This window comes from Bidens hawaiensis, unplaced genomic scaffold, assembly GCF_021521415.1.
Source record: "Bidens hawaiensis isolate Kalapana, Puna unplaced genomic scaffold, B.hawaiensis_p1.1 tig00001463_1, whole genome shotgun sequence".
Classification (NCBI taxonomy): domain Eukaryota; kingdom Viridiplantae; phylum Streptophyta; class Magnoliopsida; order Asterales; family Asteraceae; genus Bidens; species Bidens hawaiensis.
The window spans coordinates 791,620-809,245 of record NW_027491083.1 but is presented as its reverse complement, the minus strand read 5'-3'; the positions used below and the strand labels follow the sequence as shown (position 1 = coordinate 809,245).

General features: G+C 31.6%; 1 protein-coding gene across 1 annotated transcript; it reads left to right on the top strand.

Annotated features, from left to right (window-relative positions):
* The first annotated feature begins 5,104 nt into the window (after positions 1-5,104).
* Positions 5,105-9,453, top strand: LOC143580086 (uncharacterized). Its single transcript, XM_077063216.1, has 2 exons — positions 5,105-6,485; positions 9,395-9,453. Exons 1-2 carry the CDS (start codon positions 5,105-5,107, stop codon positions 9,451-9,453), a joined length of 1,440 nt encoding a protein of 479 aa, XP_076919331.1.
* Positions 9,454-17,626: the final 8,173 nt, after the last annotated feature.

Sequence of the window (17,626 nt, the reverse complement as noted above, 5' to 3'; positions counted from 1 at the left end):
CGAACACTAACAATCAAACTACAACTAATTGACCAATCTAACGAACACCAATGAACATGATTTTAAAGTATGATATATGGGACATACCTAGGAAGATTGCGGTGCAAAAAATCACGTCAAACAGCCCCGACAAGAACATAATAGAACATCCACCGGTTAAGCCTAAAACGAACTTATCGATCAATAACAAGTAAAACGTGCAGATTTTAGCATGCGAATATGCATTTAATTACATAGGATAACCTTTGAAATAAATTATTAAATTTTTACCAGACTTTAATAAATTTCTTAGGTTTATAAAAATAGTTTTATTATATTTTTCTAGTGGACACAAAAATCATAAAAATTTCTCCAACACAGAAAGGTATGTGCAGCTATTTCAGTGTGCAACAAAATTGTTTTATTTTTATAAAAATCATTATCCAGCCAAATTAAATGATTCCAATTGGGTTTGGTTCCTAACTCAAAATACTAACTTCCAGATGTGGAACCAACCAATTTGGACTTGTCGAAAAAGGGTTATGACGTTGGGAAGACAGACCAGAATCCGTCATCCCGCATCAGCTTTGACACTCGATCTTATAAAATCATAAAAAGCATTCAAATCTCGTCCAAAAATTACATATTATACCTTTCTGGAAACTAGACTCAAATTAGAACATCATAGAAACAAGAATAGATCAAAAACAATATATTTTCAACGAGTTACAGACCGAACAATAATCGAGTACCAATCTGTCAGAAATCGTTATAACCAAAACTCAACCCTAACGACCAATAAGCGCGTTAATATGATCAATTAAGGTGTAAAAGACTTGTAGGGACATAGTACGAACCTTCAATTGAAGTTTTATGCTCACACCTTGGCTGCAAAATAAAAGAAAAATCGCAGCTCCTTGGCTGCTCTTTTGTCTGATCGGGAATAGGGAAGGGAGGGGGCTAGGGTTTTTAGTTTTATGATATAAAACAACAAGTTACACTCTAGCCCTTCTAATTTGAGAGATATGGCAACATGAAGGAAAGTTTAAATAACTTAACGTACCGGTATGACGAAAAGGTTTCCGAGAAATGTCGGTTAAATCCCGAGGAATATACATACTCTACAAACTTAAACCCTTTGAACCGAAAAATTAACGGGTGTTACAAAAGTTCAGTGGGAGTTGTATGTATTCAAGATGGGATTCTATACTCTTACATAACTTATAACAGTTAGACATCTTGGCGCCCTCGTTGATTCAAACTGGTAAAGTGTGAGGCCTCACCCAAACTTACTGTGTGTTTGATTGGACCACTTTGATTCTAGATCGAGAACTATAATGATTGAACGCAATATGAGATTGAATCTGATCCATGTCTCATTGTTCAATTGGTGTCTTATACATAAAGGATAGATGACGACGATTACCATAAGTTCATTATCTTGCAATAGTGTATTCCAAGATGGTTTTGGTTAATGAATTTAAAATGTTATAACCTGTTGGGGGGCAATTATGTGTAGCTAGAGCACCGCTGACTGTCAGTATTGAGTATCTTAACCGGAAACCATCTAAGTGGGAGACTGTTGGAATTATGGACCGGTTTGGGAAAATCAATACGGCCAACCGGGTTATGACCCGTGAGAGTTACACCGTGAGGTAACGAACAATAAACCCGCTTAAGTTAGTTAACCGAGATAGACACTTTAACGACATAGAACGGGCTTTGGAGCAAGACATGGACTTATTGGCCCATTGGGTTTATAACTAATTGGATTATTTAAACCTAATTGAGGGTTATATTAATAAATGTTATTTTATAACCTTAAACTTAATCATAATACAAGTTCATATCTCTCTTGCTCCCACTGACCAGCAGCCCCCGATGCCAGCCGCCGCTGACTAGACGCCCCCATTGCCGCCGCAGCCGCTGTCCGCACACTACCTCCGCTGTCGTTGCCACTGTGCACTACCACCGTTGGTCGTTTGTATCGTTATGTCAGCTAGCTCAGTTCGTTAGCCTTCGGTGTCTCAACCGGTTATTTATTAACCAAGGTAAACTTAAATATATCGTTAGTTTTAATTATATATTTATTGTTTGACTTGTACTCGTATTGTTGGTAACCGGATCCTGTCGGGTTTAGTTTCGGTCCTGATTATTCGTTTACTGTCTGCTGCCTATAATTATTAATTAATGAGATTAATTATTATTTGCCACATTTATTAAATCGGTTTTAATAAACAAATTTTTTAACTAATAACCACTGAAACCCAACACAGCTTACGATCCAGGTTCGAAAACATAAAACCACCCGTTAACATATCTCGTAAAATTTTTTAGAACTTAATGGCGCCAATTTTAGCCTTATGAAAAAACTCAAAAAAATGAGCAATTTGGAGGGAGAAACGAAAGTATTTAAAATTCAAAATCATTTCTCATTTTACGTTGTCTTCTCTCTCTCTAATTCTTCATCCTAACTACTGTGTAAGTTTCCGTTTCATACCTCATTTTGCTTCTACAATTGCACTGTATATTTCGATCGTATGCATGATTTTGATTCGCGCTTACATCTTCTCGTTACGTCATCCGCGATTTCATCTACAGCATACGTAACAGTTTAGTATGTAAACGTTTTGACGATTTAGTACTTATAATGGAATCCGAACTTGTAATCGTTACAAATTAGGGTTACGTCGTGTTATTGATAGTTCTAATTTGATTGTTCTGGTTTTAATTCTAGGTCATCAATATTGTTTTTATTATGATATGCAATGGTATGCTTATTGTCACTGATGCTGTATGAGATCATGCAATGTGTTAATGTTAGGGTTTTGAGGTCTGCATGAAATTATGCGAAGGTTTAAGATTAGTCACATATGATATGTGCTGTGGTTATCAACTGTTTATAAACTCTGGCACTCTTGTATAATTAGGCGTTTTATCTGAACCGATGAAGCAAAGTTTTTACAATGATGGTATGCATTACATTAGTCGATAAAACCGCTAGATAATGTGTGTATATGCAAGATGCCTCTGGTAGAATTGAGGTTGCTTAGGGTGAAGTTTTTGAGGCGGTTTAGTCATCAATTAGGTGATGGAAGTTGATATATAAAAACTTAAATTACCTTTTTTTTTGCTTAAAAGTGTTATTAATAAGTGACGATGATGATGTGTTTTTGGTTGGAGTGATGAACAACATTTGTGTACATATTAATGTTTTGAGTTGTTCTTATAGTAAAACATTTATTGATGAATGATGATAAAATATAATCGTTAGTTGATATGTGAAATACTAAAATCTTGGTGAAGTTGAGTGACCAGAAACATTCAGGTATCATATTGATATGACTTGGGTTATTAGGAGATAAATCAGTAATTTATTAGATAAATCTTAATTTGTTTTATTATTGATTTGATAAGTTTTATTATATAGATATGTTTTTTTCCATATAATTATTATATGGATTGGAGTTATATTAGGATAGCGATCTTCTTCAGTCTATATAAATAGGGTTTTAGGGTTGCATTTTGATCGTTCTTAATACTGAGAAGTGATTTACAAATGATCTTGTTATATTTACAAATGTACACACACAAGCATAAATAACTGTTATGTCTGAAAGCAGAAACTGACATGACTTCCCATTTTCTTTGTGTTTTCAGACGTGGATTTGAAGTGAACTCTGGGAAGGAAGAACATTGCAATCTTGTGATTTAGTTTTAAACTTTTAATTAACATTAACATGTGAAAGCACAGAAAGCCATTTTTGGTTTTATTATAAACAATATCATCTGTGTCTTTTACATTTCTAAATCACAGTAGTAATGGACTGTAACAAAGATGAGGCTTGTAGAGGCAAGAAACTTGCAGAAGAAAAGATGGCAAAAAATGAATTTGAAGGGGCTCGAATGATTGCATTGAAAGCCAAACAGCTATTCCCTGAGCTAGATAATATTTCCCAGATGATTACAGTTTGTGATATTCATTGTTCTGCACAAAAAATGATAATTGGTGCTGGAAAAGATTTGTATGGAATCCTTCAACTTGAAAACTCAGCCGATGAAACAACCATCCGGAAACAGTACAGAAAACTTGCACTTGTACTTCATCCCGACAAAAACAAATTTCCGGGAGCCGAAGCTGCTTTTAAACTTATTGGTGAAGCAAATATGATACTTTCGGATAAAGAAAAACGGCCTGTTTATGATATCAAGTGTAAAGAGGCTACCAGAGCTACTGTTACAAAGATTCAAAACCGTCAAGGAAGCCAAACTTCTAAAGCTGCTCAGAACAAATTCAAATTTGGCCCGAGAACTCAGTTTAATGTTTTTGGTCAACCTCAACAGTCAACATCAAACCCAAATATCCGGTTATCTTTTTGGACTTGTTGCCCGTTCTGTAACATAAAGTATGAGTATAGCAGAGAGTTTGTTAACATGCCTTTGCGATGTCAGCATTGCTTGAAGATCTTCATTGGTTATAATATTAGTGCACAAGGAGGATCCATGGGACCCGGTTTTGTAAATAAGAAGAGACAGAGTGATAATATTCGATCCAAGCCCACTTTTCAACAGAAAGAAGCTGAGAAACGGGAGAACGTCAAAGTCAAAGTCAAAGTAAGTACTCAAAGGGATCAACAGTTTTCTTCTAATTTTGCACGTAAGAAAACTGAAGACACTGAAGGGGTTACACAGTCAAAGGTCAAAGTAAGTACTCAAAGGGAAGGGCAGTTTTCTTCTAATTTTGCACATAAGAAAACTGAAGACACGGAAGGGGTTACAAAGTCAAAGGTCAATGCGCAGAAGTCAGTGGAAACAGGAACCGCTCACGACATGAATAAAAAGAGAGAAAGAGAAACAGAATGCAATGGAAGTAGTTATGATGCAAGCCATGTGCCAGGTGGTGGTCCTGGTGGTAATAATGCCGATAAGAGAAGATCTTTCCGCCAAAAACAACATGTTTCTTACCAGGAAGATGATGATTATGAGTTTACTTCTCACAACATGAGATCTTTCCGCCAAAAACAACATGTTTCTTACCAAAAGATCAAAACCAATGAAAAAATCCAATGATATTGAAGATCAAAAGGAACATGTATCTGGTTTTGTGGATACATCTGATGTCAGTATGCCAGAAGGCAATCATTCTGATTCAGAGCCAGAGTTAGTAGACTGCCCGGATCAAGATTTCATTAACTTTGACAAGGTTAAGGAAGAACATTGTTTTGAAGTCAATCAAATCTGGGCATGTTATGATTCTATTGACGGCATGCCAAGATTCTATGCACACATTAACAAAATCTATTCAAATTTTAAGCTGCGGTTCACTTGGTTAGAACCCGATCCAGATGATGATCTTGAGATTAAATGGGCTGAAAACGGGTTACCCGTTGCGTGTGGGGCGTTTGTGCACGGTGAAACAGAGGAAACGAGAGATCGACTCATGTTTTCTCATCAGATAATATACAATAAGAAAACCGGGAGTAAGTTTTCATGTGTTGTTAGTCCACAAAAAGGTGAAATTTGGGCTCTTTATAAGGACTGGGATATAAACTGGAGGTTTACCTCAAAAAGTCAAAAGAAATTCAAGTATGATATTGTGGAAATTCTTTCGGTCAATGATGATTGTGTATATGTTGGTTTCTTATTGAAAGTTAAAGGGTTTGTAAGTCTGTTTAAGAGAATAATCAGGGCAGGATATGCTGAACACACGATTCCATCCAATGAACGGTTTAGATTCTCTCATCGTGTCCCGTCAGCAAAGTTAACTGGAACTGAAAGAGCCGGTGTGCTACCTGGATCTTTTGAGCTCGATATGGCTTCACTTCCTGGTGACTTTGAAGACTACTGTTATTATCATGAAGAAAAAGTCAAACATATGAATGATCCTGAAGTTGATTCGTTCAATGTCAATGATGGTCAACTGCAAGTTAGTCATGACTTCAGATCAGACAGGCAGATCTGGAAGTTTCAAGTAGGTCAATTATGGGCATTTTGGGAACATGGTAATGGAACTCGTCAACGATATGCAGTAATAAAAAAGATTGAATCTCAATCATTTAAACTGCACGTGTCTTTACTTAAACTATGCAATGAGCCACGCATTGGATATAACACGTGCGGTTTATTTAAAGTCTCTCCTGGTAAACCAAAACTACTTGCAACCGATTTGTTTTCTCATATTGTGAAAGCAGAAGCGTGTGGTAATAAGATGTTTAATATATATCCAAGGGAAAAACAGATATGGGCTTTATGCAAAAGACATGATGCTGATGAATGTGAAATAGTTGAGGTTGTTGAGACTGATGAAGTTAGTATAAAAGTTACGTTTCTGACACGTGTGTCTGGTTCCAAGTCGGTTTTCACGGGCCCGAAGATACAGTGTTTAAAAGGGAAGATTGTGGTACCGCGAGTCGAGTTACATAGATTCTGTCATCAGATACCTGCTTTTTATGTTACAGATGGCTGCTTGAGAGGCTGTTGGGAGCTTGATCCTGCGGCACTTACAGGTATGAAATTATTCATCTTACAATTATGCACTTTCATATTTTCTCTACTGATCACATTAGTGCCCATATTCATTTAGATACCTCTACATGAAGCACTTTTTTTTAATATACTGTTACATGTTCTGTTGTGTTGAATGATTATATATGATGGGAGTTCACTTTGCTTCGTCTTTTTCTTGAGCTTGTAAAATGTGCCAAGGAAATTGATTGACAATAATAGTATAGAGTGATTTGTGTTGCGTGCAGCATAGGAGCGTCATCGAGCCAAGCTCGTCTGCTCTTGAGCTTGGTTGGTTTTAAGCTCGAGCTTGGCTCGTGTGTAGTTTTTTATTATTTATTTATTTATAATTTATCTACATTTATAATTATTATACAGTTAGTTGTTTAATATATTAAATAAAACTTATAAATAATGGGGCTTGTTTAGGCCCGCTAGCCAAATCGAGCTTGATAAGTGAAGCTTGGGCTCGAGCTTGTTTATGAAACAAGCTTATTCTTAGGCTCGTGCTTGTATAAGCTCGGCTTGATTTGAGCTTTTAGCGAGCCGATCTAGAGTAGGTCACGTACAGCTTGGCTCGTTTACATCTCTAGTGAAGGACCTTCTTTTGTCTTTATTGACCATCTCTATGCCAAGGGTTGACTTTTTTGAGAGTCAACTGATCATCTTCTTGGTGTTTCATATTAAAGAATTACTGAAAGTGCCTAACGGAGGATGGAAAACGTGATATATATATATATATATATATATATATTTGTAATAAAAATGCTATTTTTTCATACTTAATTGTATTTATTTGTTGTTGAACTGCATGAATTCTGCTATTTATTTGAATGCATATATGAGAAACTCATCAATTCATCATAAATTTACACAAAAGTGTTTTATTTTTCAGGATTGCACCTGGTTGAACCTAGTCAAACTAATTCCAATAGCAAGTGAACATACCTTTCAAGGCTGTGTATAAACAAGGAAGAAATAGAAAGTAAGGTGTAAGCTTGTATGCAGCAAGCGAACGCATTAAATTTTGCTTTTGAATATACTTGTTTTCAAGAACTACAGTTAGATCTTCTTCTTTTGCTGTCTTTGCTTGGAAATTTAATCCTAGAGTATCATATTTGCTTTATCAATGAAATATAGTTGAGCACAATTGAATCTGCAACTTGGGATGAGCACTTGTGTTGTCTTTGATTACGACATTGTTTATAGGTAACCATGCATGCCAGACCGTGCAAGGGCCAATGAGTCCAACACTTTCGGTGATCACGGACCATTAAACATGCTATAAACTGATGTAACCACATAATGTGAATTGTGAATGACCAGTGACAGTTAGGAAGATATGGTCCACTTATTCACAACCAAAAATCATCATCATTTGAAGTATAAGATCCACTTATACGCCAAGACATTTTAGGAAGTACACATATGCCTCATGAAACTATTACATTGTTCTTCACTTCTTTGATTTTGTAATGGAAAACTTAAAGAACACCTTTCGGGTTAGGTCTATGTTACAGCTCAAAATTATCTATCGTGACAGTCTAGACCAGGCTCATTGGGCTTTGTTAACATAGGCAAAATATGTCTATTAACACCTTTAGGTATTTGAATCTTTTATTCTATCTGGAATTTTTATTTTATAGAGATGGCATACATATATGTTATTAAAATTTTTCGTTAAGAGAAGTGCATGTAAGTAGGCAAGTATATTGAGTTTTTAAACCATTTTAAAAACTCCCATCGTGGTGAATCCATTTGCAAAGTAGTTAAGAAATTGGAATAACACAACCATTAACATCTATGTCTATATATATATTAAAAAAATACATTCTAGTCTCCTTCTATTAGTTTATTTTTCTATTTCCATAAATAACAAGCCTTTATAGAATTTTCTTATCAATAAAATAATTCAATAATAAAATAAATATTTAACATTAAATTTAATGCATTTTTAGTAATGTTTTAATTACATGTTTTTACATCTACATTGAATACATTGAAATATGTTGTGTAACCCTAATTATTTTTAAGAGATGGTAATACTTGTACCTTTGTTGTTTTAAATTTTATATGTTTATTGGACGATTTCTATATTTCCACACGTGACGGTCACAGGTCAATTTGATTCACTTTCAAAATTCATATTCTGGTCAATTTTACAAATCTAGATATTATCAAACAATGAAAGGTATCGAAATCAAAATGGATAACATTATGCCATATTCAACACATTTCATATAACCTATTATCGATCAAATAAGTAATAATTTTTATTCTATTTTTGAATGTTTGTGTTTATTTGATTTTAACATAGTCTTAACAATAATATATGTTTTCATAAATTTTATATTTTTCTCACAATTCCGTCCATCTCAAAGTATCTATGTATTCCAAGTCTTTATCCTCTTTACATCAAGGTTTGTAATTTCATATTTTATTACTTTTTAAGTTACCCTCACTATAAGTTGTTTATAACATGATCTGAATACCATTTATGCATTATCAACTTAACACACTTGTTATTATGAAGAATGGCCAAAAGTCAAATTAAGGTTAGCGGGTCCGCCGAACCTATTCTTTAAACGAATATAATATTCTAGCGTTTCTTGTGGTTTTGATTTTACTATGCTCTGTTGTGATTGTGAAACATTTTTGTAAAGGAAAGAATGATATAACAATTAGAGACGTACAAATATAACTATATATGATCTTTCATGATAAAAAAAACATTTTAATTTATGATTCTCTCTCTCTCTCTGTATATATATATATATATATATATATATTATTTATTAATCATAATCTATTATTTTACAGTTGAACAAATTTTATAAGAGTATCGCTCTTCATTTTAATGTTATGTCATCCTAAGGTACTGCTAAATTAATGTATCAACTATCTGTTTTAGGTCAAGCAAGACATGGAAGCATCAACATTGTCTATAAGGAAATATTTGGTGGTTTATAAAGTTATGTTATAAAGTTTTAAATTTTGTTTGTAAACATTCTACTATGCAACTTCATTTTTTGTGAGCTCATGTTTTGCAGTATTTTCTTTCTGTATAAATATCAATTGCAGTTTTATATCATAGTGACATCTCAAAAACATATTCAAAAATATCTTGTCGTTTGAAATTATATTTGTGTACTTAACTTCTATACTTCCACTCGTGTCGTACATGGATCAATAACGAAGTTGTTTCTATATATAGTTTTAGAAACAAACAATGTTGTGTATGTACCATGTAGATGCTTCCCTTTACAATCATTAGCATCAAGCAAACACCAATTTAATGTTGGCATGAATTTCCAAATTCAACAAGTTGGTGGCGGTTTCTAGCACAAGTCGGTCCCAGATCCAAAATTTTAGCTATTTGATTATTAAATTTTCACTTATCCAAGGCCGTCTTCGAGATCGCTAAAAAATTTTGGGTCGAAGACGAGTATAATTCGTGTTTAAGTAAAATATAAATTCGATAACTCATATAAAAAGTAATCAAGTATTGTATATTTGTATATGTTTTGGATTCTGGGTTGCTTTATTCTACAAAGGGTAACAAAAACAAGAAGGATGGGAAGCCATAGTTGATTGGCATATGTCAAGTGAGGACAAAAAAGAAAGAACATAAAAGGAAAAACAAATATTTCCTCTAATGGCATGCTAATCACATGACAATTCCACCATCGTTTTGAAACGCCTATAACGTTTTTGTATGACTTTTTCTTTATAAAAAAAGTTCACCATAATAACAAACGTTTTTTTATCTTTAATATAAATATGACTTTGTTTTATAAAATAAAAAAAATTATGTCATTGTGTCTTTTGTACATATTTGTGTCTCTTTATTTATCATTGTGTATTTTCTTTCCCAAAAGTGATGAAATCTGAAAATTGTAATAGTGAAATAATATCGTTGTATAATTTTAATATGCAAATATAATGATAAGAGTAAAGTGCCATTCTTGTCCCTGTGGTTTGGAAAATAATACGAATTTAGTCTAAAAGGTTTATTTTTTGCGTATGGACCCTCCACGTTTCTCAATCCTTGCCAATTACATCCAAATCACTAACCTCGTTAAATTTAATCGTTAAGTCAGGAGTAGACATGTCTTTTCATTATTTCTTTATTATATGTGTAAAGTGCCAAAATCGTCCCTGAGGTTTGGTCATATTTGCGAATTTCATCCAAAAATATTTTTTTTCGCAAGTAGACCCTTGATTTTCCCAACCGTTGCCAATTTCATCTAAATTGTTAACTCGGTCTAAATTCAACGTGAACTTATGGGTGTTAATGTCCTTTTACATGTTTGTTTACATTATTATTATTATTATTATTATTATTATTATTATTATTATTATTATGTGTTTGTTCGATGACATACATAACACTTCACGATTCTTATGTTTAAATCCAATTAGTATACGCGTGTTTATTCTTCTTTATTTTTAGTCATATAAGGGGTTTAGCTCAGCGTAATAATAATAACAATGTAAACAAATATGTAAAAGGACAGTAACACCTCTGAGTTAATGTTGAATTTAGACCGAGCTAACAAATTGGACGAAATTGGCAACAGTTGGGAAACATCGAGGGTCTATTTGCGAAAAAAAATATTTTTGGACGAAATTCGCAAATGTAACCAAACTTCGGGGACGATTTTGGCACTGTACTCATGTAATAAAGAAAGAGTGAAAAGACATGTCTACCCCTGAGTTAACGATTCAATTTAACGGAGTTAGTGATTTGGATGTAATTGGCAAGAATTGGGAAACGTGGTGGGTCTATATGCAAAAAATATACTTTTTGGACTAAATTCGCATTATTTGCAAACCACAAGGACGAAAATGGCACTTTACTCTAATGATAAAATAACAACCATATCTAATACATAAACACAATGATTAACGCATATTACACAATAACATAAGGCTTAGGATCCTCCCACACCACTTGGGATACTCACACACCATTTTTTTTCCTATACGGCTCGTATAGGGCTATACGGTCGTATAGCACTTGAATCATTTGAGTTTGTGTCGGAGCTTGTCAGTTATTGTTTGTAGTGCCTCGTATAGCCCTATACGGGCAGTATATGGCTATACGGGCGTATAGGCAATTTTTTGGACACAATTTTAAATATCAATACATTAATATGGCTATATATACCTATACGAGCCGTATAGACCTAAACGGGCGTATAGACAATTTTTTGGACACAATTTTAAATATTAATACGTTAATATCTTACATTTTATAGTACATAACATACTTGGTTGAATATGATATTTTAGAATAGAATAAATTATCTATTAACATTTACATAACATATTCGGCTAAATAATTTGTAGTTGTATCCCGAGAACATTCGTTTAAGATTATATTATGTTACATTTTATAATAGTCTATACACAATAATCAATCAATGATTAGGCAAACAAGAAAACATTTGGCCAAAACATACTGATAAATATCTGGTCCATATACATAAAAATAAAAGTGCACCCCAAACATTTGACAAAAGTTTTCTATACGGTCGTATAGCCCTATACGACCGTATAGGTTTTATGGTGTGTCAGCTAGTCATACGAGCCATTTAACACCTATATGGCTCGTATAGGTCTATACGGTCGTATAAGTTGAAAAAAACCGTTTTTTCCCCATTGTCAGTCATGCGTAGCCTATACGGCCGTATAGGCCTATACGAGCCATATAGACATATGGGGGTGGTGTATGAGAATCACATCCCTAACAAAAAATGTAAACAAAATGATGAATACATATTATTACACAATGATTAGAAACATAAAACACAATGGTAAATATATAATAAACAATGACCTTAACATAATACACAATGAACGTAATACACAATGAATAAAACACAATAACTAAAACACAATGATGAGTATAAAGAAACAATAACGAACAATAGACAAAATGATCAGCATAAAGACACAATGACGTACCTTTTGTTTTAAATTTAATCTTTAATATGTGTAATGATTGTAAAACATAATGACCATAACACAATGTAGAATACACAATTAAAAAAAAAAACACAATGACAAACTAATAACACAATGTATAAAAACCCATTTTTTTTAAATTTTTTTTACAACAATATGGTATTAATATTAAAGATAAAAAAACGCTTGCTATTATGGTGATTTTTTCTTTAAAAATTGTCGTATGAAAAAGTTATGGATGTTTTAAAGTGACGGGGGAATCTTGCACGTGGAGAGAGAAAGTCAACAAATATGGTGTGAAACCTGGAAAAATTAGCCTTAAACCGCGGTTAATGTAACAGTGCTTATCTGAATAAAATATTGTAATAAATAAAATAATAATATTTTATTCCAAAGTCTTCAAAAATTTATGTCTTATATTTAGTTACATTCGAAAAATTTAAAGTTGTCGCATAGCGGACACTGTGCGTAACAAACATTGTCGATACCTCGGGAAAGTTGAAAAATCCAAAATAGTCGGGAATGACCCGAAAAATTTTATTGTTAGTAAAAATAGTAGACATGAGTGATAAACTTATTTTTAGAATTTTTCGTTGTACGAAAAACAGTAAGTTTGCAGTTAAGAGCAAGTGCCGGACACCGTATGAACCCAAAAACCCAATATCACCAAAAATTATGTTCTTAAGCTCCTTGCGTCAGGAATCTAAAATCGGATAAATTCTAACAAAAATTATTAGAAACAGAGTTCGTTTAGATAGTTAAAGTTCGGGAAACGTTAAACTAAAAACTTAAGCTATTGTTTAATACCCACACTTTTTCATAAAATCTCTACAAATAAAATCCTACTTTCTAGAACCCGTCCCCATCACCACCATTTACTTGTCTTGATCATAACCTTCCAATATATCTTATTTCCAACACTCAAAAGTACATCTTCCTCTTCCTCCTTTAAACCGTCACCTCAAACCCACTTCACATCTCCACCATTTTCATTACTCAAACTCAAGTCACCATGAAAACTAGCTAGGCTTGAAAAGTTAGGAGCTTGGGAAATCTTTTAGGAGCATTCTAAGGAAACTCCAGGGAGATATAAATATGAAATCACTTAAAAACACATCACCATCTTTCTCTCACTAACCTTAGACTAAACGGTGTGGATGCCGTAATGCTGTTGGAGAGATGACCTGGCAAGCGGCAAACACCACACCTCCCTTCATGGTGCCGCCAGGCGGTGAACTTTGTGTGGAAATTTCCACTCTCAAATTGCCGCTGAACTTGTACTTTTGGTATATATTTAAAACATAAATCTAATTTTTGGATGAAGAGAGTTGAAAATCTGAGATGCTTGCTTACCAGATATGGATGCTTGTTATTTCAGAGAAAGGGGGAAGATAGTGTGTTTGATGAAAAGAAAGATGGGGTGTTTGGTGAAAATGTTATAGGTTTTTATTTATTTGGAGATGAATGGTTTTAAAACTTTTAATAAAAGAAATGAGCTTAAAAAATGAAAATGTCTTGCATAAAAATTATTTTATTTGTATTATTTTACATATACTATAATAGAATTAAAACAGTTTAAGACGTATTAACGAATTAAATATGTTTTTTATTTAATATATTAAATGTAATGTAATATTTTTAAAATATCTTTTCCCTTTAAAGTATATTAATAGCTTTTATAAAATAAAATTAATATTTTATTTGAAAAGAAAGGGTAATGGTGAATTGGTGACCATTTACTTGATATTGTAGAAGAGTGTGGAGTGAATTGTGGTATGATGTGGCGCTGACGTGGCACTACAAAGAGAGAAGCAAAGAGACATTCATACCTGATAGTCTTAAGGTAAACCCACCTCCATGAACTTTTGATTTCTTAGTATTGATTTTGTTCTTACATACTTAAAATCCTTCACACAAACCAAACAAATATTAAGAAAGTGGAACTTGGTGTGAAATGTTGAGTGCATGTGTGTGTGTCGTGAATATGTGTGTGTGGGTGCCGTACACCTACATACATGCATACACCCATGTATGATAACTTTCTTAAGCTAGAATGCTCAAATGCTTGTTGATTCTTGATTTATGTGTAGATGATGATTTTTTTTGTTTTGAACTTAGAAAGAAACAAAGTAAGTTTTGAATGCTAGTGAAAGAAAGTGACAAGGAGAAAGTAAGTTTTCATGTTTAGGTGCATGTAGTTTTTTAATATTCAAATTTGAGTTAATATACTTGCATGCTTAAATTTGATAATTTTATTAGGCTCATGGTAGAAATATGTTATTTTGAACATAACTTCGATTCATAAAACCATTGTTATATATATTAAGTTGAAAATGAAAATAAATTAGGATGTTACACTAAAATAGCTAGATTGAGCTTTTAACATGAAACTTGGTGGGTAAAGTTGTTAACAACCATAAGTAGTGATAGAAAGCACGCATAATTTGTTTCTATGGTACACATATGTAATAAGTCGACTCGGTGCGTAAAAAATTCTGTAATTTTTTTTATGTATATGTAATCTACATATATTATGTATGTGTAAAAAAATTAGAAAAAAAAATTGTTAAGTTGAACTCTTTTGAGTTCCTAAAACTCAAAGTGGTTCTCATTTGAAATTTCCCATATATATATATATAGATAAAAGATAGAATACAATAATCCTTAGCATGCATTAATGTACAAAAATACCTATATTCATGAAACTGATCCATAAAATCACATCACAAGATCTCGAAATCGTCAATTATATCCAACTAATCATTGGTTCACCGAAAAAACCAGATTTGGATCATTTATCGATAAGTTTTTTACTTTTCTTCACGAAAACCGTTTTGAGCGTATTATGGATTTCTTGAGCTTTTTTTGTATTTTGGATTTGAGAGTTTTTGTTTTTTGCTTTGAGCGTTTTGTTTTTGCCTTAGGTGATTTGTTTTTGGCTTGAGCATAATTCGTGTACATTTTTTACGTTAAGGATTATTATACAATAAATTAACCCTATATATATAATGCATGTAACTTTAATAATTTTTAATATGTTTGTAGAGGTTTGTTGTAGAAAAAAGTGAAGTTTTTTAGGAAATTTTAAAATTGAAGCTGATATGATTTCTAAACGTTTTTTTTTTCCATGGATGCTCTTAGAAAGATGAACTACTACAGATTTAAACAAAAAGTTGTTTTTATTCATTCAGCCTTCAAACTTATTTTTTATAAAAAATAAAATTATTAGTATAGTAATACTGTAATTATTATCATACTAGTTTGAGGCCCGTGTATTACACGGGTAATTAATGAAAATTTTAAATTTAACCATTAAGTGAAATACAGTCAATAAAATGACCATATATTGTTAATACAATTACAATTTACATTAAAATTACAGAATTTAGATTACACAAATATGTTACAAATAAGTAAAACCTTCATTGTACACTACATTTGTGATTGTATTGGTCGTATACATTGTTTATCAAAAAATTAAAATCTTTAGTTCATGTCTGCTTGTAACTCTTGATAAGGTAACATATAGGCCTGTTTTTAACTCTTTGTGTGACAAATAAGGTTCTTCAAGTACATATCAACCCTAGATAAATGATAATGTATATATGAAACTAACAAAAAAAAATATTCATGCATATAAGTGTCATATCTTTTAATCAATTAATATGATGTCATTTGAGATTATTTGCTCATGTTTATCTAAAAAGCTTAATTATTCCAAAAACCAGATTACCCGAACGTTGTTGATATAATCATCCTTACAATCTTTAGAATTTATGATAAATTTGTAGGCATTAATATTGTGTGTATGACAAGTTTTTAATTGATTTTATATCTTACAATTAACAATTGTATAATCAAGCAACATATAAAACCGAAAAACTAACAAAATGATTTGTTTCATTTCATATGAAATGTAATTGCCAGGTAAATGACAAAAACATACTAATCTTAAAGTCATATTCAAATAACAGTGAGTTAGCATAATATTAGAAGATTTAAAGTTGCATAAAGTGAAGGTAGCTATTCTTATTTACAGTAGTTGAAAGTATTAGATTAGAAATGCTTAAATTTGATTGCTAATCCCATGTTATTAGTTGATATTATGAGAAGTTGTTGGAATATTTTATATATATATGTGTGTGTGTGTGTATTAACAACTTATAGAAAAAATGAAGCAAATATTTGGAATTTTATGGAAGCATGGTAAATGACTTTTAACTAGATTAACAATTTTTTTTAAATTAATGTGAAAATGAAATATTCCTTGAAATGTAATGAGGAACCTAATTAAGTTACAAATAATAAAAAATAAAAATAATAAATATTTCTATTAAGTTACATTATAATAAATGTGAATCCCAATGAATTTTTATAACATATTTTAATAATAATGTTATGACTGTAATTTTAAAAAAATATTCTATATATAGCTTTATTATTTTGAATATAAACCATAATATACAATTTAATTATGTACTAACCAACATGGAACACTAATGTAAACCCAATTTGTTGTATTTGTATAAAAATAAAATTAATAAGTTAATATAATATTAAAATTACTTAAATAATTAATGAAAACGATATTCTAGGTTTCAATATCCTAAATGATTTTGGAAAGCGAAAATAGTGAAATGGGATTGAAGCAGATTTTTGCTTTAAAATTTTGAATGCTTTAATTAAATAATTTGTCTTATAAGATATATTAAATTAACTATATTTAAATGTATAAAAAAATATAAATCAAGTCATAAAATATATGTTTATAAAGCATTTTGGTCTGAGTTATGAAAAAAAACATTAAAAACTAAATATTGATCTTCTTATTGCTAAAATATTTTATACTACACAAAAAAGTCATATAAATAAAGATTAATTTCATATGTACCTTTACAAAATGATAGATAGTTCATATAGTAAATTGTTATACATATGGATTATAGTTATAATATTCAACTTCAATGATTTAATGCTAAACACCAAGATATATATAATAAGTATTCTCCATGTTTGCAATATTTATACAAAATGTTTGAAGAAAATTAAGAAAATACACATTTTATTGAGTTCAAATACATATGAGAAAATTATTAAATCCAAATTTGAAACCACTCTTATATAAAAAAATTATGCACTGCTGTTTGAATCCAAATTTAAAAACAATTTATAG

What these genes read in the sequence shown, in the direction of transcription:
- LOC143580086 (XM_077063216.1), top strand. Translation starts at nt 5,105, where the DNA reads ATGCCAGAAGGCAATCATTCTGATTCAGAGCCAGAGTTAGTAGACTGC. An exon ending in TGATCCTGCGGCACTTACAG is followed by an intron (nt 6,486 to 9,394) that starts GTATGAAATTAT and finishes TATCTGTTTTAG; the next exon opens with GTCAAGCAAGACATGGAAGC.